Here is a 24,688-nt window from a genome sequence, read left to right on the forward strand (position 1 = left end):
GCTAAACAATGGTGGTTATTAAAAAATGAGAACCGATCCCCAGTGATTTTATGGTCAATCCTATGTTATTCGGATGTTCCAAACGGCTTTAGGCAGAGATGCAGTTTATGCCTCGAGGAAAAAATAAGAATCCTGAAGTACGAACGCAATAATCTCCTAAACAAACGAGATGAACTGATGGCCAGATGTAGACATAAATGTAAATTTAAAATAACAAATAACTCCAGATCCGACGAACAGATAATTCTATAACGGTAAAGACACCGAATTTAACACCACTAGATTATTTACGATAAACCCTCCCACCCCACCCCACCGGCAATTATAGTGCTGTCCGGTATATACTCGAAAATAACTACTTGATGATTTGTTGTCCGAAATCTAAGTTGGGTGTACTTTTTCCCGAAGTACCTGTTTATCCAAATTAATTATAAATAAATGAGATAGCTTTAAGAAAATAATTTTCTCTGCAGATAATACATTAGTTATTAAACTGAGTTAAGTCAAAAAGATCAAATACTACAACTAGACATTATTAGATTTAATACAAATCAACACAAAACTGTAAAATAATAATTATTTTATTTATTTCTTTATGCGTGCATGAAAGCACTTTTGTGTACGGAATGAATAAAAGTATATATTAACCGAAACTATATACGTCCTATCGAATTGGGGGCGACTAATATTGCAATCTTCTGCATCCTAATCAATTAAGAAGTGAAATATTAGTGAGCAAAATTACAACGACCGCTATAATCACCAATAAAATTAATTACATAAAAATATATAAAATATTAACTACATAAGACTCAATTTTTTGAATTCATAGTAATATATTACAAATACAATATTTAAATGTATTATAAGATAATATTTATTTCTAACTAATTTTAACATGGTAACATACAGATAGTTTTAAAACTTTGTATATAAAATTTTTTTATTTTTTTATTTATCTTTTAATAGGCTTACTTTCCATGACTCAATTAACTATAGGACGCGAGTATAATCTCCATTTTCTTTCCCTTATCATTCTCAGAGATTCTAGACTAATGAAACCATATGACAGGCAGCGGTTGGTCACTCTCTCCTTTTTTTTCTTCTTTTTCCATTACGCGCTGTTTTTTCTATTTCCTTCTCTCTATATCCGTATATTTCTCCCCCTTCTTTCTAGGTTAGTAAACGCGTGTCAAGGCATTTACGTGTAAGAACGTGCATATTTAGGGGCGTGTGTATGTGTATATGTGTGTGTGGGTGTGTGTATGTGTGTTGCGTATGTGTGTGTGTGTATCTCTGGCTACATCGAGCTGCCGTTTATAAGTATCATAATATTTTTGTTGTTTTTTTTTGTTGTTGTTGTTTTCTTTTAAAAAATCCCTCCCACCTCTTTCTATAAAATGTATTAAGTGGATTGTTACTACAACCCCCTCTGGTTTTTTGACGATCGAGGCCCGATTCTTTTCTTTCTTTCAGTATCAAAAATGTAATTGTCTAGTTTAGATGCTTGAAAATACCAGAAGGTTGAAATAAATTATTGCATCGACAATTATGTAATTTCCGTGTTATATATATATATATATATATATATATATATATATATATATATATATATATATATATATATATATATATATATATACTGGTAGACAAATTAAATATTAAAATGTTCATATCTTTGGTTCTATGGGACGAAACTACATGAAAATTTGAAGGCTTTTTAAAGATTAAAATACTATTTAATGGTTAACATTGTATGGCAATTGGTAAAAACGAACCTATATTTTCAAACCAATATAAAATATGCCCAAATTTGCCTTCATTTTATATATAGTGTCATGGCAGGCCAGCGTCAATTTCGCTGCTTTGGGATGAATTTTACTTAGTTTTTTTTTTTTTTGCTTGATTGTCTCCCCTGTTGCTTTGCCAGGCTACTAATATACGAAGGTGATTAAAAAAAAAGTAGTAGCAGACGATATCATTACCAAGAGTGCTACGAATATAAAAATATTTATTTATTAATAATTATACAACATGATCACATTGACAGACCGGCTTTCATCAGATCACCGAAGTTAAGCAATGTTGAGCCTGTTCAATATTAATTGGGAATTATAGGTGCTGTATGTGCTCTTCGCTCATCTCGGCATTGTTTCCAGTCAGTCTTGGGCCTCTCCTTGCCAGTGAACACAAGCAGTGTCGATTCAGGAAAGGTGCTGTTAGGGAATGCCTCACAATTACATGCATAGCTGCCCTTACAGGAGTGTCCATTGTCTCCTGAGACTGAACAGAGGCATCAGTGTATATATATATATATATATATATATATATATATATATATAAATATATATATATATATAGTAAGTTATAAAATATATATTGCAATTAAGCTTAATTGCCATATATATTTTATAACTTACTACCTAGTTCTACCTACGTATTGAGCACTTTTGAAGTAAATACTTAAAGTTTACGCATAAATCTATACTTTTGTATATTAATTTATGTGATTAAATGAAGTAATCATACATATATATATATATATATATATATATATATATATATACACACATATATATATATATATATATATATATATGCATGAATAAAAAATCAATATGAAAAATATATAAATATTTATATCTTTTCTGCATTTATTTCTTATGTGTTGACGTGTAGGAATACAAAAAGTTTTTTGAAAAATAAAACCAAAAACCGAGAATGTTTCTTTCAAAAGCACATAATTTCGACCGATCCTTCGGTCTTCTTCAGGAAGACACATAGAAAATAAATACAGAAAAGATATAAACATTCATATATTTTTCATATTGATTTCTTATTCATATATGTTTATATGTATTAACAGGAATACAAGTGGATACAACATATGCAATTCGGACCACACACACACACACACACACACACACACACACACAAACACACACACACACACATATATATATATATATATATATATATATATATATATATATATATATTGTGACACCTGCACTGATGATTCACGAAAGAATGAAACACTAGTATTTGTAGGTATTTAAACATAATTATAGTAATAATTATATATATATATATATATGTGTGTGTGTGTGTGTGTGTGTGTACAGGCAGCATTCTTTCATTTAAACAAACATTCTCATGCTTTATTATACCGTTTTATTTTTTCACTTTTTCTAATGATCGTGTAATGTATGTTACATACGTATCACTAAGTCTTTCGATTCTTTGTTGAATCATCTTCAATTGACAAAAACAAAGCAACCAAAACGCTGGAGAGAAAAGTGAATTTCAAAAAGCAGCCGAGATCGTGCATGCGAAGTCAGTTAGACGTCAAAAGAACAAGCCAGTGCAGTTACAGGAGAAACGTTAACATTTTAAATTCCGGGACACCAGGATTAGCATCAGAAGATAAATTGTATTACGTTAAGCATTTGAAAATATTTGTTACTGGTTTCGTATGTAATGTTATTTATTGTGGGTTGCTGGGTTTTAATAAAAAATAGCATCGAGTGAGACTAGCAACATCACGTCTGTGTTTGTATGTGTGTGAGAGAGAGAGAGAGAGAGAGAGAGAGAGAGGGAGGGAGGGAGAGTGCAGAGGAGTTAGGTGGTGGTGGACTTTTATGTAACTATTTACAATGCCTCCCCACGGGACAGAGTTAAACACCAGGGTCGTTTTTTAACGTGGAGAAAAGGTATAAAAATAAAAATTGTCTCAGTCGGGAAGGATTTCTCATCCACTGAAAGAGAACGAGAAATGGAAGTGCCACATCTGAAGAACAGATGGTATTTATTTGCTCCCCCACCGAGCAAATTAGGCACAAGGCCAATTTTTAATGTGAGGAGTGAAGGGAGGGGGAAGGGAAAAAAGGGGGACCAGCTCCCGAGAGGTGGGAAATGGGAGCTGGTTAAAGGTCAGGCATGTGGGGTTGCCCCCACATCTGGTCTTTGCTAGTCATAGCAAGTCATAGCTAGTCATAGCTTGCAGCATCTGCCGGAACAGACACTACACTCTGATCCCGGCCCGAAGGCCAAGTAAGTCAATAAAAAAAAATACTGCAAAGTGAATGTCACAAAAGGTTTAAATGGAATGATGAAATCAACTTCGAAATGGTGAAAAAAAAAAAGGTAAGAAAATGAACTTACCATTTTCTCATAATTGACCTTCAAAGGATCAGAACCGACTTCCGAAAATAAGTGGAAAAAGAATTTCCTTAACATATCTGACCTGTCATATCCGTAGACATCATTTTGTTTCATTGCTTCCTCATCAGTCCATAATTCAATCTGAACAAGACAATACAACAAAAAAAATACAACAATCATTTTTTTAACTGAATGCCATCATAAAATAATTATTACATTAGATTTTTAGGAAGTCTCTTACTTCAGACTAGCAGGGACGCCTGGCGTAGCCTGGTTGTAAATATGCTTAAATAAGATATTCTAATTTATACAGATTTCGTATATATTATTATAGAGTTCATTTTCAATTGATTCTTATTATAACGTTGTGATTTCAAAAATAAAAAATATATCCATATGACTTTGGTGCATCAGGTTAAATCGAAACTGAAACCAAAACTTATGAAGAAAAAAGAAATGTATATATATATATATATATATATATATATATATATATATATATATATATATATATATATATATATATATAACTTGTGTTTATTCAGATATAATCGAAACCGAAAGCAAAACTTACAAAAAATTCTTGGTAAAATTATTTCTCACAAGAAATGGAAGTACATAATAATTAAACTGCAGTCACTCGGAAGAAAAAAGATGTAAGCGTGACGAAGGTAGTTCCAAAAGTAAAGCCTCATGTCAGATTTGGTCATGAGCGCTCCAGAGGTGTGGGCTGTAAGAGAATTGTACACACACACATGCATATGAACGCTACTACTTTATACATATAGATATATACCAGCTGTATGTATTCGGTGGTGCCCGGAAGTCTTCTAACAGTTATTTTTGTTTTTTTTAATTCTTATGGTGATTTCTTTTTTTTTTTTTCTTTTTTGTAAATATTATAACAGTACGATTCGGTATTTGAAGAAATTCGAATTATTGCGTTTCGTATTTAAACCCATCACATTATATTCCATATACATTTTATTGTTCCCCGAAATATTATCAATAGTTGACAAAAGAAATAAATATTAGTAGGGAGACCCGACGTTGCCTGGGATTGAATGATGATCACCGAATGTTTTACAATTCCATATTTTTTATTGTCATCTAAACTGGTGAAATCGCCTATTTTTCAATAAAAACGATTGCGGCATAATCATGTTGATACACCAGTTCCCTGCTGGATCACCAAATTTAAGCAACATTGAACCTGGTCAGTACTAAATGGGTGACCATTTGGGACCTTCAGGTGCTGTATGTGCTCTCCGCTTATCTCGGCATTGTTTCCAGTCATCCTGGTCTTCTCCTTGCCACTGGACTCAAATAGTACCAATTCAGGAGAGGTGTGGTTAGATATAGCGCAACCTTTGCCTCACAATTACATGCACTACTGCCCCTAAGGGGTATCCTTTGTCTTTTGAGACTGAACGGAAGTATGGGGGATTGCTTGCTGTAGTTGTGGACACATAACGGTGCATCGAGAGGAAGCTTCACATACCTCCCCGTAGTGGCATGGTTCACAATACATTGTAGTTTACATTGCACTGTAGAGAAGAGTCTGTTGATTTTATAAAATTATTTTTTATATATAATGGCTTGAACTAAAATTTCATGCAAAAAGTCAACTATCATAGTTCAATTTTTCTTCAAACAGAAACATTCATTTCGAACGTGTCCCTGTCATATCAAAGAACCTACTGCTGATTTTATATGTCGGTCTTTCTGCTTGTGTGGAAATAAAACTTCTGAAATGCACTTGTGACGTTAGGTTGTGTAAGGCATTAACTTTAGTCAAAATCGCCTGTTCCTTCTTTTATCAGATTTTTTCCGATTATCAATTATCGATACTTATCAAATACATTCGGACATAAAACCTATCTAGGAAAACTGCCAGGCACATATCGTACCTTCGTGTGAAATTTCATAAAAATCAGCCTAGCAGTTTTCGAGTCCATAGAGAATGAACACACACACACACACACACACACACACACACACACACACACACACACACACACACACACAAATTTGCTTTTATATATCAGGTTGATAAGAAAGTTCTTGTGGTTTTTAACTTTTATATTTAGATTAGCCTGGGTGCCCGGCGTTGCCTGGGTGTTTGGAAGTGTGTGTTGAGCAAAAAAAAAAAGTGGTAGTACGCAGGTAGGCTCGAACCCATAGTGTGAAGGAGGAAAATAACGTGAAAAAAAAAATGTGACGTCTTCGCTATTGCGCCCATCGCCAAACCGGAAGTGACGTAGGTTTAAATTAAGGCTAGACAATCTAAAAGAGGGGATGTCTTTCGAAAATATCGGCGAAAAAATCGACCCCTCCTTGTAGAAAAGTGGCCAATTGAGGGTGAAGGAATTAATGTTTTTAGTCAATTTTTCGATATTTGTTGTCCGAAGGGTCGATCTTCAAAACGATACCGATCTCATGAAAATCTGTCGCCTCTGTCGAAAATTTTAGGCAGACATACAAGCATACATACATACATTTAAACAGACAGGTGAGATTTATATTATAGATGTATATATCTTGGCTCAAACAAAAATTCATTGATCAAAATAAGCACCATCAGAGTCAACACACTTTTGTTAACGCAAAACAAGTATATTTATGCCAGTAACGTAAAAATCTTACATTCTGGTGGCGATTAAGTCGCTGAAAGCGTTTTTAATATCGCATAGGTTTTTTAAGCATTTCTCATGCAGAAAGTTGTTGAGATGCTTGAAAGTGGTAGGCGGTAAGGGGTAGATCTGGAGAGTATGGCAGGGGAGTCAAAGTTCCATAGCCCAATTCGTTCAACTTCTACGGAGTTGGTTTAGCAACGTGCGGTCGGGTATTGTCATGGAGGAAAATTGGGCCTTTTCTGTTAACTAATGCTGGGTGTTGTTGTTGAAGTTTCTGATACATTTCATCCATTTGTTGGCAGTACTTGGCTGTTGTAATGGTTTCGCTTGCATTCCAAAAACTGTAATGGATAAGACCGGTCGCAAACTCCCAAACAGCCAGCATGACCTTCTTTTGGTGCAATTCTGGCTTCAGGAAGAGTCATGGAGTTTTGTCAGCGTCTAACCACTGAGCTGAGCGTCACCGGTTGTTGTAAAAAAAACACTTTTCATCACAAGTCACAGCCCGGCCGAGAAACGGGTTATTATTGTTGCGTAAAAGAAGGGAAGATGATACTTAATAACGACATTTCTTTTGATTAACGTTCAATTCATGAGGCACCCATTTATCAAGATTTTTGTCCAATCTCTCTCAAGTGGTTGGAAATCGTTGTATACATTACATTTAATTTAGAAGTAAGTTCTCGGGCAGTTGTACATGGATTGGGTTTGACTAAGACTCTTAATTGATCGTTGTCAACATCCGATAACCAACCACTACACTCATCATTTTCAAGATTCTCGTCACCGCCACGAAATTTCTTAAACCACCATTGTGCTGTGCATTCAGTAGTGGTTTCTGGACCAAACGCTTTGTTGATCTTATGAGCTGTGTCAGCGGCTTTTTGATCTAGCTTGAATTGAAATAAGAAAATTGTGCGAATTTGCTTTATTTCGATCTTGTATTCAATATCCTGAAAACGATTGTAATTTAAACGATTAAAAAGAGCGAAAAACACTCTTTTAAATGATATATAAAGTAAAGGTATTACAACGAAAACTTATTTGAAAATACATCACTTGAAATGGAATAAACTATGTAATAAATAAGATACTTCGCATTTGGGAGTACCGTTTATTTAAATGGCAAAACAAAACGTATGAGACTCACAGAATCGTATTGTTCGAATTGGATAAAACCGGTTTTTTCAGTATCAACTTCAAAATAGGAGACGAAAAGTCTGTAGAGTGATTCCTCTGAAAATTCCACAAACGGATAAATGGCACAGAGCAGGAACTGGCGCCAATCAATGCAACCTGTGTCAGATGTTAGCTGTTTAACAATTAGTGGAATATTCTGTTGGATCTGAAAAACCAAATAAACATGAAAAACATAAAATATTAAACAAGATAACCTAAAAAGTAATTACATAATGTGATTTATGAGAGTTTTTTTTTCTTTTAATTCAATTTTCACCCCAAACAATGCACAATGCCACTTTGAAGTAGGAGGCTACTATCGAGGACATAAGTTGCAGGGATATTATGAAGGGAGATGAGCAGCAAGATGTCTGTTCACATTACATTTGCATGTCAGTACAGCTGGGAAAGCAGAATCCCGGAAGGGAGTTCCAAAGTCTAGAAGTTCTGGGGAAGAAACTACGGGAGTAGAAAGTTTTCTTACATCTAGGGATCTCTACTGTGTAGGGGTGGGATTTAGCTGCTTGTCGGGTTTATCGGGGGCATTCACATCGAGGGGGTACAAGTGCTTGTAGTTCGTCAGAGCATTCACCATTAAAGTACTTGTAGAACAGTCTCTCCAGATTTCCGGTACTCTTCATTTCTTTGCAAATAAATTTGCATTATCGCAAATAGTCATTTACCATTGATTTCTTACTTGTGACAATGACTATCGGTCTTCGCTGGAATTTAGGTGACAATACGTAGCTTCAAAGTCCTAGTCCCCTTCGTACCTATGCGATGGAGGTCTGGTAAGTGCTTTCACTCCTTGGTCTTTTCATCCTCCTTGACCCTTTAACTATTTGGTGTAATGCCAATTAATACCGGCTTAATAGGGAGGGAAGGATGAGGGAGGGAGAAGGGTTGAAGAGGGGGAGAAGGAGGGGGAGAAGGAGGGAGGCGAAAAAAAGGGGGGGGAGGAAGAGCAGTCAGCCTACAACTTCTCAGTTTCAGTTTTCTTGATTTTATTTTTGTTTTACTTCTCTTGCATTTTCTATCTGACCGGTTAACGATTGTCATGTAGATTAAGTTCTGCATTCGAGATTTTTCCTTAGAATTTCAGCTGTTTTCAGCATTACTGTCGGTTGCATAGTTTGAGTCTTCCCCTTGATTCCGATTTCTCCTAGTCTTTTTTCCATGTTCTTTGGAACTGTTCCTCATGCCCCTACAATTATGGGTATTATATTAATTTTCTTCAGGTTCCATATTCCTTTCAGTATTAATGTATGTACGTATTGTTTTTATTGACAAAAAACATTAGAAATTATGTTTTTTAAGCAAAAAGAATTTGCTTTGAATTAAAATAGAATATAATTTATTTTGGGGGCAATTTATCAAAAAACAAAGTCACTCAGTTTTTAAAGAGATTATTTGTTTTTTTTTTTTTATGGCATTATATTATGTTAATTTTTTCTTAATTTATCAAACACACATCCAGTTGAAAAAAACAACAACAACAACAACCATTTAGTGAGATTAAAACTCAAGTATTGACACTGTAAAAACTACTGCCTTCGTAATATGTACTCTGCCTATTCCTTTTTTTTTTCAACCAATCATATGAACAGACAAATTTGCAAAGCATCGTAATTTTTAATAATATAGAGATTACTAGCAGGCCGCTCAGTGTTGTCCGATCGTAAAGTATGCTTAAATATGATATTTTAATTTAAGCAGATTTCATATTTATTATTATACATTCAATCTTCTACTGATTATTATATTGTACCCAAAATATAGTAATGCTCACCCTTCTGCAGGGCCTGGTCGTGAAATACGCTTAAATATAATATTTTAATTTCTGCAGACTTTGTATTTATTATTTTAGAGTCAATTCTCTATTGATTATTAGATTGTACGCAATGCAATAATTTCAAAAGTTTAAAAAAAATGACTTGGGTGCCATCAGATGAAATCAAAAGCAAAACATTTAGTGCTCCAGCCTTAGTTTTTACCGTTTGAGCTACAAACAGAGTGATGAGAAAAAGGTAAAAATTAAACAACTTTAACCTATAACTGTATATTTGCTCATGCACAGAAGTAACAGGTTTAATCATCTTACACATGTCAAATTCATTTTTCTTTTCAATTTTGACCACATAACAGCTATGTTTATCGGCTGAAAAACAAATCGAATTTGTTCCAGAATTCCAAATCTCTTATATATCAAATTAAGTCTGTAAACCAAAAATTGAGAGAAGAGTTTAGTAGAGACTGTTGTGCAGACAAACAGGCAAAGTTATATATATATATACATATATATATTTTATAAATTACTCTCTCTCTCTCTCTCTCTATATATATATATATATATATATATATATATATATACAGTAATTTATAAAATATATATGCTGATTAAGCTACACTGAATATTCCGCATTTCATCCACTCAAGGATTCTTCAAGCTTATGCGCGAATTTTGTGGTTGTCTGTCGTTTTTATATACGCACCTTCTATTGAGATTTTAGTTAGCCAATCAGCTTTCTAGTATCCACAGCGCCCCTTCCTATCAGCCAATGAACATGCACTTACAGGACAAAGGCCCATTTGATCTCTGGTTGACCTGATTCTTTGTGTGTGTTCTATTTAGCCTGGATATCTAGTATCTTGACCTGTTTTAAATCTAGGTTAGGTTTTTCTTATGCTAGTCTCTCTCTCTCTCTCTCTCTCTCTCTCTCTCTCTATATATATATATATATATATATATATATATATATATATATATACATACATATATATGTATGATAGTTTATGTATATGCATGTTTATTTATTTTATTTACTTATTTGTCTATTTTCTATTGTTTTTGTTAGTTTTAAAGTTATTTTGTATCTCTATCCTAGAGTAAATTTTATCCTATATATATATTTTATAAATTACTAACTAGCTCTACCTACGTATTGAGCACTTTTGAAGTAAATACGTAAAATTTACACATAAATTTATACTTTTGTATATTAATTTTATGTGAGTAAATGAAGTTGTTATATATATATATTTTTATATATATATATATATATATATATATATATATATATATATATATATATACGAGGGCCATGCAATAAGTAATGGCCCTGACCTATTTTCAGTTGTCTGATCTAGCTGAAATTTTGCATGTGTAATGATTTATATCTCTACGGGTTATGTGACAAATTACAGCTCGGACTAATTGTGGTTTCTGTTTTACAGGTGTTTGTACTGAGTCAGGTGTGGAATGGAGCTTGTTGAATGTCTAGCAGTGATCCGGTTTTTGTATTTGAAAGGACGCACACCACAGGAGACTTTTGATTAAATGAAAGAAACTTATGGCGATAATGTCCCATCATATGACCTTGTAAAACGCTGGCATCGTGAATTCAAACATGGCCTGAAATCTGTGGAAACAGCTCCCAGACCTGGTCGCCTCCCTTCTGCCATTGATGAGGCATCTGTCCATCAAGTTGAGGCTGCCATTTTGGAAGATCGGCACATTACTATTCGCCAAATAGCCCAAGATGTCAAGATTAGTACAGGGTCTGTGGAAACTATCATTCATGACAATTTACTTATGCATAAGGTGTCTGCCAGATGGATTCCCAGGTTGCTCACACCATTCCAGAAGCAAGAACGCATCGAGTGCTCGAGGATGAATTTGGAGATGTGCCAAGAAGATGAGTCAAAGTTTTTCAAAAGACTGATTACACAGGATGAAACCTGGGTCCATCATTATGATCCAGAGACCAAAGCCCAGTCAATGCAGTGGAAGCACTTGGACTCACCACCTACAAAGGAGGCAAGAGTGCAGCCCTCCGCTGGCAAGGTCATGCTCACAGTCTTCTGAGACCAGGACGGAGTAGTGATGACAGATTTCCTGGCAAAAGGTACCACAATTACAGGAGCCTATTATGCTTCACTTTTGAGGAAATTTAGGGAAACTATCAAGATCAAGAGGCGGGGCAAGATCAGCAAAGGTACTTTCCTCCTGCAGGACAACGCTCCGGGCCACAACTCGCATGTCGCCAGATCACAAGCACGGGTGTGTGGTTATGAAATCCTCCCATCCTCCCTACTCTCCTGACCTTGCACCCTCTGACTTTCACCTCTTCCCAGCCATGAAGTTGTTTTTGAAAGGAAAGCGTTTCCCAGATGATGCAGCCTCCTTGATTTCTGAAGTCACGTCATAGTTGGAGGACCAACCTGAGGTGTTCTACAAAAACGGTCTCCAGAGCTGCATCAAACGATGGGAGAAATGCATAACTCTGGGTGGTTCCTATGTAGAGAAAGACTAATAACTGTACCAAGTTTCGTTGCTCTACTGCTATGTAAAGTGAGTCAGGGGCATTACTTATTGCACGCCCCTCGTATATTGTATTTTGTGTACAAAAAATTGTTAGATGAGACAAGTCATTGGTACACAAAATACAAAATATAAATATGCTCTTATCTTTCGGATCTTCCTTTTAATTGAGCACTCTGCTGGATTTCTTTTTCCAAAAAAAACTAATCATATATATATATATATATATATATATATATATATATATGCATATATAAATATATGTGCATGTGCTAGAACTTTTTCATCCTAAATGCTCCACACTTATGCACAATGTAGAAAATATGCATAAATAAAAATGTAAAAGATGAATGAAACGAATCATCCAATAAGAAACCGTAAAAAATTAATAATTAATTAATTTTCAAAAGAATTATGCAAAGTAGTTACCATTGTGTAGTCGCTCACATACCCATGATTGAGTATATTAAGAAGTTCATTTTAATGATTTATTAAATAGAAAAAGTAGGCTTTTATCATCAATGCAGTGCGACAAAAAAATTCAACTGTATATATGCATATATTATTATTGGCTCACATGGAGCTTTCATACTGATCATCAAGGATCTCTGATTGAAAACCTGTGGTGTTCCCTGGAAGCTGAGTGACAATAAATCTACCCAGACGTCCAGCACTCTTCACCTCCTTCGATAGATAATAATAATAATAATAATAATAATAATAATAATAATAATAATAATTACAACAACATCACAACTTTAATAAATTTGCATTATCGTAACAGCCGCTCACCATTGATTTCTCGCTGGCAGCGGCCATTGGTCTACACTGGAATTTGAGTGGCACTAAGCCACCCCTTGGTCCCAGTTCTCTTTGCGCTTGTCCAGCGGAGGTCTGGTCAGCACTTGCTCCTTGGTTTTTCCATCCTTATTGACCCTTCACGGCTATTTGGTATCACATTTTGGGGGGGGGAGGTTATGGGACAATAGGAAGAGATGGGTGATGAGGATGTAGAACTTGTAGATATGCAGCTTTGGTGTTCTTCATTCCCTGTAACGCTTCTTCATGTTTTGCCTTTCCAATTATTATTATTATTATTATTATTATTATTATTATTATTATTATTACTAGCAGAGAGTCCCAACGCTGCCTGGGATGAATGATGATCAACGAATGTTTCACACTCCCATATTTTTATTGTCATCTAAATCGGTGAAATCGACCAATTTTTAATCAAATCAATTGATTGCCTGCTCTAGTTGGCGACCAACCGCGTTGCACCAGAGGAGGGGAAGAAGCTTCACATCCCTCCCCACAATGACTTAGTCCACAATACATTGTAGTTTACATTGCACTGTAGAGAACCCACTGTTACTTTTATAAAATTATTTTTATATATTAAAATTATATTATATATATATATGAATTAAAGTTTAAAATGAAAAAGTCAAGTATTATGCTTCAATTGTGCTCTAAACAGAAACATTCATTTCGAACGTGCCCCTGTCATATCAAAGAACCGACTGTCGATTTTATATACAGTACTTTTCTGCTTGTGTGGTAATAAAACTTCTCAAATACATTGTGATGTTAGGCTGTATAAGGTGTTAACTTTTGTCAAAATCGCTTATTCCTTCTTTCATCGGATTTTTTTGATTATTGATACTTATTGAAGACATTCCCATCCAAAACCTATCTAAGAATACTGCCAGGCACATAAAGTATCTTTATATAAAATTTTAATAAAAATCGGTTTGGAGGGTTTCGAATCCATAGAGAATGAACACACACACACACACACACACACACACACACACACACACACACACAATTCCTTTTATATTATAATAGATAGATAGATAGATAGAAATTATTATTATTATTATTATTATTATTATTATTGGCTGACAAGGAGCTTTCACACAGGTCATCAAAGATCTCGCCTTGAAAATAGCCTGTGGTGTTCCCTGGAAGCTAAAAATGTTTAGACCCAAAATTGCCTGAATAGTTTGCTAGAGATCACAGAGGTCAAATCTTTTGAACTTTGACCCCTGGGCAGCCAACTTTTCGGCCAAAAACGAATTAAAAAGCTTGCCCTATGTCTGAATACACTTTATGTAAAATTTCAAATGTTTAGACCAAAAATTGGTTGAGTAATTTGATAGAGACTGCAGGGGTCAATTTTTTTTTTAAACTTTGACCTCAATTATGACCCCTTAACATTTATTAGTTTGGGCTGAAATCAAATTATAAAGTTAGATCCATGTTCAAGTAACCCATATTTAAAATTTCAAGTGTTTAGACACAAAATTAGCGGAGGAGTTTGGTAGAGTTTTCAAAGGTTAACTCGTTGAACTTTGACCCCTTAACAGCAAAAATTTTTTTAGTCACAGGATCATGTGTATTTTTTTCACATTCATTTGGCAATGCCTAGTGACATAATTGCAACCAAGTATTGCAGTAATTAATGAAAGAAATAATAAATGATAAATACACGAAAGAAGTTTTGTTTCATTTTCGTTTAATTTCCTTAGGATAGGATTCAATATTTTCATTCTTAAATAAATTTCTACTTCTTAATAAAACTTTGAGATGAACTATTTTTAGTCACAAAGGCCGTTAAGTAGCCAGTCAATATTATCACAGCTTCAACGGCTAAATGGATGTTTTTTTTGTTGTTTTTATTTCTCACCTGTGGGCAGCAACAGCAACAACAACAACAACAACAACAACCGTACTTTACTTTGTTTTTGGAGATGGGGGACACGCTTCCACCGGCTAACTACTAGTTAAAAATAAAGTTACAAATTACTCATGATTTCTATCTGATTATGGTTGATAGAACCAGGAAAAGCTACCCCATTGATTAAATAAAGAATTCCATTCGGAATTTTGTATAAATCCAGAGTTTGACAAATATTTTTAAATTCTGCAACAATTGTTGTGAAAATAACATTCAAGATGAAAACAGTAGCATGAATAATTCACAAAATATAAAACAAAGTGTACACTTTGGAAGGGGAATTAATCCAAGCACACGTAGAGTGGCCTCCCTTTAACCATTTCCTTTACCCCAAAACGGATATTACACGACACTAATAACCCTGTCATTAATTCTTCCAAGTACACACTTTAAACGTAATACGCAAAAATTAATCGTTTAGATGCATTAAAAAAAAAAAAATAATACAATACTTCCTGAAAATACTTAATATCCATCAAAACTCATATCCTGGAAATTGATTTGACAGCCAGTCTGTGACACTGACTTCCGGAAATAAAGAAATAAATAAAAACATAAAAGACAGACAAAAGAAAAGTCTCGCTGAACAGTTGCATACATTTTTTTTCTCCTCTAAAGAATAGATACTATTCTCGAAAATTAGGGACATCAATATCTACCATCTTGTACGGCACATTGTGTTAATAAATAAACGTAATATAATTGAAAATTATTGAAAATAATTGAAAATTATTGAAAATAATTGAAAATTATTGAAAATAATTGAAAATTATTGAAAATAATTGAAAATTCCTTCTAATATTATCATTATTCTTTTATACATTAACTCATGTCCACGGTGTTTCCTACAAACCGCATTGACATAGCCTTCAAACACAACTCCTTTCACTCTATGCACCTTGCTTCAATCAAACTACAACACCCTTCTCATAAAACAAAACATATTTTCCATTTCGATTTTTTTATTCAAAATTTTAAAAATCTATTACTTACTTGTTGCAAGGTATTACTCATCCATAGATTTGGTACAGCATCACTGACTTCGGCATTGTACAGTAGGTCTGAAAGTGTTTCCTGGAAGTACTTGCTGTCCATGATACCAAAAGGAGCTGTATCGCAGAACTGATAAAAAAAACAAAAAAACAGCATGATTTTTTTTTTTACAGTAAAGAATTAGATCAAGCAATTGGCTTAGTCTGTCTGTCACAAGTTACTTTTTTACTAATGAGTCACCACCTGGCATGACAAAACACCACCCGACCGAAGATGAGGATTAAATAGATGGAATCGATTATCAGTTGAAATGATGAAGAATATTATGAGGGGATTGACAATGATGAAATGAATGGAAAAAAAAAACGTAATTATTTATAAAGGCGTTTTATGACAAGTATTTGCTGACATTGGATTTGAAGGCAACTATGTTGTCTTCCACATATTAGAAGTTCTTGGAAAGAAACTCTGTTCATGGAAATTCTGTTGGATGTTAGACACAGAGATGAAAGAAAGGAAAATTATTTTCAGTTATGGTAAAAAGACGAGTCCTTGTTGTGAATGTCTTACAAAGAGGAGTTAGCGACTGGAGCAATGTCGATTATCTTCCATGGAAATAAAGATAGCGTAGAAAAAAAACTAGTAACATCTCTTTTGTGAAAAAGGAGTTGTAAAAAACTTCCTCCACTAGATTGCAAAGTCAATGTTGAATTTTGTCAAGGCTCTAAGCTGAACTTCTCCAAATTTGGCAGCAGTACCTCAGCTTTGGATGTGACTGATTTTAAGGTAAAATATTGCATTGGGAGCAAGATACATTCTGGAGCAGTTAGTGTGTCTGCTACAGGTTATTTAATGTCAAAGCCTTTGTTATTTGGAATTTGGAATATAAATATAATAGTGACTGAGATTACTCTCCTATTGATAATAATTTGGTCTTTTTCAAATTCAACATCAACAAAGTAAAAATCAGTTTATAAAATAGATCAATATAAATACTCCCATAGTGTTTCTCATCTGAAAATCATTTCTATCTCATTCACCCTTATTCTCGGTGGTGCTAACAGATCAGGTTGTCTGACGATACTAGCTTATCGAACTAAAATGTACCGGTAATGCTATTATTTTTTCCTTTCTTTATGCAAAACTCAATCATGTTCTGCAAAGTTAAAAACAAAAACAACAATTTTTATCTCCAAAACAACCGAACCAAACACCATGAATAAATATTTGAAAATATAAAGCATTTCAAGCGTAGAAACTTTTACCAAAGTTATTGGATTTGGTATTAAATAATGTCATAAAACAAAACAATCAAACCAAACACTATGAATAAATATTTGAAGATATAAAAAAAAAAAAACTTGAAGCATCAAACACTTTTCTAAAATTACTGGGTTTAGCATTAAATAACCTTAAAAGGGTTGATATGCTGTAAAACAAAACAACTAAATCAAATTCCAGGAACAAATATTTGAAGATATAAAGAACTTGAAGTTTAAAACCTTTTTTCCAAATTGCTGGATTCAACATTAAATAATCTGAAAAGAATTGATGTGCCATAAAACAAAACCACCAAACAAACAAATTTTTTATTAATTTATTTATTGCAGACTATTATCCTCATTTTTCTTAGATGTTGTTTCATGACGTTTCTGCCAACTATTCCTCTGACCTTTGTCAGGTGATAACCGCGACAGGATAGGAACTCCGAATCTCTTAACTGCATTCTCAGCAAGTATTGCCATCCATAGTTGTCGTCTCACCACGTTTTGGCCAACTAAGCCTCTGGCTGGCTTTGGGTAGGATTGAAACCGCTATCTTCAGACAATTCTCACCTGGAACCGTAGAGATTCAACGTCTCTATCCACTGTGCCATGGGCCCCGAAGGGCGATCAATGTTGGATTTTTTGGTCTTAAAAATCCACGATAATTTGTTATCTGATTTTTCATGGTCAGGTCCGTACCGAATAGTGTACATATTTAATTGGAATTCATTATTGAGATGAATTCCAATTAAATAATATATAAACAAATTCTTATATTTGAGTTTCTCTTGGCTTTGATAAGCGGTGACATAATAGTAAAAAAATTAGTCAAAACAATTCATAGTAGATGTTGCATTATAGACAAATTTACGCATCTATGAGGTGTCTTCAATAGGTTTCCAGACTCTTTTCGTATCAGCACTTTTATTGATAGCGCACACATGAAACTCTAGTCCCCTTCAAAGTAATCTCCTCTGGCTGCAATACACTTGTACTCTTCCAACAACTTCTGGAAGGTCCCATGGAAGTCCTCTTGTGTGAGTATATCAATGACTCTTATCACAGCCTCTTTCATCTCCTCAATTGTCTCATAACGACAGCCTCTAAAGTTTTCCTTGACCTTAGGGAATAACCAAAAGTCACAGGGAGCAAGGTCTGGACTATAGGAAGGGTGAGGAACTGTTTTGATGTTCATCTTGATCAAATAGTCTCTGACAAGGATGGAGTCGTGGACTGCTGCATTGTCCTGGTGGAAATGCTACTGACCCAAATACAAGAGTGCTCACCTCTTCTGACAGAATCTCTTCCATAACTCCCTTAAAACCTCAATATAATATTCCTTGTTGACTGTATGTCCAGTGGGAACCCATTGCATGTACATTATACCGTGCTGTAAAAAAAAAGGGGTATTATACAAAGTTTTTAGGTAGATTGGCTCTGTCTGGCCTTCTTCGGTTTGGGAAAGCCAGCATGCTTCCACTGAGATCTCTGTCACTTGGTCTCTGGGTCATAGCAATAAATCCAACTTTCATTGCAGGTCATCAGAGCATCAACAACAAGGGGGTCTAAATTAATCAGCTTTGCCAACTGAATTCTGGTAAGCAAAAAAAGAAAAATTCTTTCTTTATTTAATTAGCGATGGTTAATCCAAAGTTCAGGTCCCTGATCATCAGCTGGATAATGTCAGCCCAGTTAAAATGTTTAACTCCAGCAGCCTTATTAGTGACATGGCTGCAAAAATAGAAATAAAAACAGAAAATTTTAGACATCTCAGATGACTGCTCACGCAAAAAGACTGCTGACCTAGAATACAGCTTTTTCTTTTCCCTTTGTCAGAAAAATCACTCATTCTAAATGAGGACTGATGGATAAAATAGAAGAAGCGAGAGTTATGGGAGCTGCCAACAATGCATCTTCAATGAATTGTCTACTCCCCCTTAAAAATAATAAGTGTTCTACTTAATATAAGTTCAGTTACATGTTTAGGGGAAAGTATAGCGCTATACTTTCCCCTAAACATGTCAATTGAACATACATTAAATAGAACATTTATTAGTGAGAGCTAACTGGGATAACTTCTGTACATTTATATCAGATCTACATCTGTGTTCCATGTTTAAAAAGAATGTGTCCTCTATAGTATCAGACCTGACGAAATGGTTAATTGTAGGGATAGAACGCTACATACCCTCCAAAAAATTACAGCAAAAATCTAACAGCTAGCTGCGAGTCTCTCTCGAATGTGCTGCTACCATTGCGCACAGAAATAACTTTTTTCATTATTTCCAACATAATAGATGTACTGAGACTAAAGCCACCTTCAGGATTGCTCGCAATCACTGTAAAAGAGTAATAAAGAATGCAAGAGAGTTGTATGCTCAGTCCATCAAATCCAAAGTAGCTGAGCAGTGGCTTGGTTCCCACCAGTTTTAGCAAATAACAAACAGGGTCCTGAACAGAAGCGTGTGCTCTATCCCTACCATCATCGATGGATCTGAGGTAATCTCGTCAGCATCAAAGCCAAACTCTTTGCAGCTAATTCTACCCCATGGGATCAGGGCCGCTAACCCTCTGTAATTTCTCATGCCTCTGAAAACACGCTATGTGACATACAAATATCTGTGCATGATATTGCCAAGCTAATTAAAAATCTTGATTCCTGTACAGCAATTGGCCCTGGCGACATTCCAACTATAGTGCTGAAAAAGCTTCAACCAGAACTAGCTCCCATACTTACAAGCTGTTTAAGTGTTGTCTTAAGGGGAATTGCTTACCAACACTATAAAAAAACCTCATCAGTATTCCCTGTATTTAAAAATTCAGGTGATCGGTCATCTCCCTCTCAGTACAGACCAATAAGTCTCCTGTACATCATGAGTAAGTTGCTGGAATCTGTGTTAAATAGAGAAGTAGTTAACCACCTCAGTAAAAATAATCTCCTCAGTGACATGCAATATGGTTTCCATTCTGCTAGATCCACAGTAGATGTGCTAACAGTTATATCTCGTAGGATTAGCGAACCTCTTAACAGAGGTTCTTTTCTAAAGCAATTGCCGTTGACATATTAAAGACCTTTGATGGAGTATGGTATAAAGGTCTACTTCACAAAATCTCTGGCTGTGGTATAGCTGAAAATGTCCTCTCAAGTATTCTGATAGGTTTATAAGAGTAGTGGTTGATGAGCAGAAATCAGAAGCTCACAGTATTAATGTTGGAGTCTTACAGGGGTCCATCCTGGGCCCAACTCTCTGCCTGATCAACATCAATGATCTTCCAAATCACATCCTATGATCATACATAGACATTTATACTGATGACACTACCATCTTTGGTAACACTTCAAAGACCATAAATGACTAAATTCTCTCTGATTCTCTCTCGTCTGATCTTGAGCATGTTATGCAATGGGGAAAGAGATGGTTAGTTAATTTTAATGCATCTAAAACCAAGCTTTTATCTTTACATCATTAACATTCTGATCCTCATCTGGCATCAATTGAAATGAATGGCTCTCGACTTGGGGAAGCTCTATGTTTTAACAAGCTTCTTGGTCTGACCTTTACTCCTGATTTGAAATGGAACACATATATCAAATGTGTTGCTAAGTTTGCTGGAAAAATAATGGGATCATTCTACCGTGTCAGTAAATATCTCACAGCCGATGCAATTCTCTACCTGTATAATAGCCAAATGCGTCCAAGGATGGAGTACTGTTGCCACATCTGGACAGGAGCAGCTAGAAGCACCTGATTCTGCTTTGACAGAGTTTAAAATAAACTTAGTAGCCTAGTAGGGTATGCACTTTTCTCTTCCCTGCAACCTCTTTCCCACAGAAGAGACATAGCATGCCTGTCTCTGCTTTATCATTATTTTCACATAAGTGCTCGTTTGAACTCTAATCTATGGTCTTCTCTTGCCAAACGTTTATGAAAAACATTCGTCTAGCTGAAACTACTATAAATAATTTTCCCCACTTTTTATCTGTACCTAAACCTAAATGTAAATTCCATGAATCTTTCTTAGAACTGCGTTCCTGTTGAACTTTCTTTAGTTTTCCTGCTTTCCAGCTGAATACCATATAGTTGTCTTCAAGTCTAATGTGAGCATGTTCTTGATGAGCCGTCCGCTTAAGTAATCTAATTTACCAAATTTCCACAACTAACAATAACTATGATATTGTCCCATTGATTACTGTACACTCATTAACTCTTATACTCGAGTGGCCTCCGGGCCTTGATAAGTACTGACACATTTGTAAAAAAAAAAATGACAAAAGATAAGACTTCACAAAAAAACTTGGATATGACTATGAAAAGAACACCTAAAAAGAGAAAGTGAAGAATCACTAATAACAACCGCACATGATAATGTGAATAGAACCAACTATATCAAAGCAAAGATCGACAAGACGCAAGAAAACAGCAAATGCAGATTCTGTGGACAAAGAGACGAAACGATAAGCCACATAAGTGAATGCAACAAACTAACCCAAAAAGAATATAAAAATAGACATGGCCAGATGAGGAAAGTAATACATTGGGAACTATGCAAACAATTGCATCTTGAACACACAGACAAATGCTACAAGCAGAAACTGGTAGCAGTACTTGAAAGTGGACACCATAAAATCCTATGGGACATGGATGTACAAACAGACCTATATGGATACAGAAATATAAATCTTTGTGTGTCGTTCACTTTAATCAGATATGTCTGTAGCGCCATGTTACACACGAGTGAATGCTGGACTCCGACTAGCTTGGTTTTTCTAAGGATGCAGAGTAATAACATAGCTATGATTCAAGGTATCTGTGGTGGGCACCTTAACGACAGAGTTAGTTGGTATTGATGCTGAAGGTTTTCAGGCTGGTGTCAGCTATGCATATAACCGTTTATCGAACACATGCATTAGAATAAAGACAACATGTCCAAAACCTAACATATTTGGATATGATGTTTTAAATACAATGAACCAAATATCACGAAAGTTTCATTTATACTTGCATAAAATTAAGAAATGAAGCGAATTGAAATTTGGGCGTCATTTTATTTATTTTTTAGTGAGGTCATTCTGTAGAATAACACATTATTGATACAGAAGTGCAAATCTTTGTGTCGTTCACTTTAACTTCTTAATCAGTTATGTCTGTAGCGCCATGTTACATGCGAGTGAATGCTGGACTCTCACTAGCTTGGTCTTTCTAAAGATGCAGAGGAATGATATAGCCCTGATTCGATGGATCTGTGGTGTGCACCTTAATGACAAAGTTAGTTTTGACTCTCTGATATTGAGGATGAAGTTGCCTAGACTAGAGATAGCGTTAGCTCTGCATTGGACATCTTGACAAAGTTCTGGTTGGATAAATAGACGTACACACACCTCAATTGAGAGTAAGCGAGAAAAAGACAGGCCGAGAAAAACTTGGGATAAATCAGTCAAAGATGACCTCAGGAAATTGGTACATTGAAAAACAACATAAATGATTGTTTCATAGAGAAGGTCATTTTATGCCATCATTTTTCACGAAAAACACTCATCTAGTTCAAATCACTATCAATAATTTCCCACACTCTTTATCTGTGCCTAAACCTAAACGTAGATGCCATGAACAAAGCTTCTTTCTTAGAACTGCACACCTATGGAACTCTCTTCCATTCGCCTGCTTTCCTGCTGACTACAATTTGATTGTCTTCAAGTCCAACGTAAACAAGTTCTTGATGAACCGCCCCCCCCCTAAGTAATCCAATTTACAGAATTCCCACTACTTATGTTTACTACGCTATAATCCCATTGACTAATGTATACCCATTAATCCTTATCCTCGAGTGGCCTCCGCGCCTTGATAAGTGGTGACTCCTTTGTAAAAAAAAAAAAATTTTTAAATCATGGCAACGTGCACCCCACATCTGATGGGGAGGAGACATGTTTAGAATAGAAGAAGAAGAAGAAGAAGAAGAAGAAGAAGAAGAAGAAGAAGAAGAAGAAGAAGAAGAAGAAGAAGAAGAAGAAAAAATGTGCTGGTAAGAAGCACAAGAAATATTTCATATTGCAAATGAATGGAATTATGTTAAGATGAATGCAAGTGATCTATAAAGAAAGTTCTTACATGTATGAAAAAAGCGGTCAGCTGATCACGTGTCAATTGTTCACATCGATCTTCAGCAAAACATTGTGGAGGAGGTGGAGTCGGAGACATTGTCACCTTGCAAGCCTGAAAGAAATAAAACAAAAAAGAATTAAATCTCTCCTTCTGCTTGACACAAATAGATGTTTGCTTGTATTTTTTTTTTTTAATAAAGTGATACGTTAGTGTCTTTTCTTAAGCAGAGTATATCTATATTCTTTAAAAGAGTTATGTAATTAAATTTTAGAAAAAAAGCACTAGAGCGTGGAAACCATCGTAATTTTACCATTTTGGCGCCTGCGTAAATTAGGTTGTTTAAGTCTGTGATTGTATTTGTTGGCATGTGTGAGAGGAGGAGCTTGTTAACCTTCTCTGTTTCTATTTTTAATTTCTTTTGCTCTTGGTTCCTTAACGATGAGAGATTTGTTTTTTCCTCGTTCATGAACGGCATTATTTTATTTATTTCATTTTCTCTGTTAGTTCTGTTTCATTGTTCTCGGTTTCCACGTTTGTAGAATTCGGTCTTCGTAGGTCCTCCGCTTTTTATGTTTCTACTTGTGAGGTTTCAACTCGTGGGGTTTCTCTACGTGCAGTTCCGTTGGGGGGGATGCTTCTTGTTCAGTTTCATCATTTATTTTTCGCTGAATTTCTGTTAGTTTCAGTTTAGAAAGCCAACCTTTCTTGAGTATCTGTCTTGCTTGGTCCGCAGTTCTTTGTTCTGTCACATGGTAGTTACTGGACAGGTCCCATAGTTGTTTTATTCGTTTCCGATAATCTCCATATCTATATTTAGGATGACTTCTATAATAGCATTCTTCGTCTTCTTTTTTTTTCTTTTTTTTTTTAATTATTATTATTATTATTATTATTATTATTATTATTATTATTATTATTGTTGTTGTTGTTATTGTTGTTGTTGTTGTTATTATTATTATTATTATTATTATTATTATTATTATTAATAATAATAATAATAATAATAATAATAATAATAATAATAAATGACATGAGTTAAAAAAAAACGAAAAAAGAAAAGTAAAATATAAAAAAAAACCACAAAAACTCCAGGGCAGGATATGTGTGTTACTTCATTTTCTTTTGTTTGTTTACATTACATTTTCAAGCTTGTATTCCTTCAGATTAAAAAAAAAACAGGGAAAAACATTATCGCAACAAAATTAGTTATAGTTTTATAATGATTTGTGTAAATTACTAATTTAATGACTAACTGACACCGTAATATTAAATTTAACTTAAAAAAT

At 34.7% G+C, this 24,688-nt stretch overlaps 1 protein-coding gene across 6 annotated transcripts in view; it reads right to left on the reverse strand.

Moving 5' to 3' along the window:
* The window catches only part of LOC145245905 (sperm flagellar protein 2-like), a 259,599-nt gene that overhangs the window by 22,707 nt on the left and 212,204 nt on the right, over positions 1 to 24,688 (reverse strand). For all 6 annotated transcript variants that reach the window (XM_080107644.1, XM_080107645.1, XM_080107641.1 and 3 more), the window contains 4 exons: positions 23,409 to 23,513; positions 16,037 to 16,165; positions 7,951 to 8,145; positions 4,165 to 4,305 (listed from right to left, as the gene is read on the reverse strand). In XM_080107644.1, coding sequence (XP_079963770.1) covers positions 4,165 to 4,305; positions 7,951 to 8,145; positions 16,037 to 16,165; positions 23,409 to 23,513 — 570 coding nt within the window. The remainder of the gene's footprint in view (positions 1 to 4,164; positions 4,306 to 7,950; positions 8,146 to 16,036; positions 16,166 to 23,408; positions 23,514 to 24,688) is intronic.

The sequence above is a fragment of the Euprymna scolopes genome, chromosome 23 (genome assembly GCF_053919585.1).
Source record: "Euprymna scolopes isolate OS-2025 chromosome 23, ASM5391958v1, whole genome shotgun sequence".
Taxonomy (NCBI): domain Eukaryota; kingdom Metazoa; phylum Mollusca; class Cephalopoda; order Sepiida; family Sepiolidae; genus Euprymna; species Euprymna scolopes.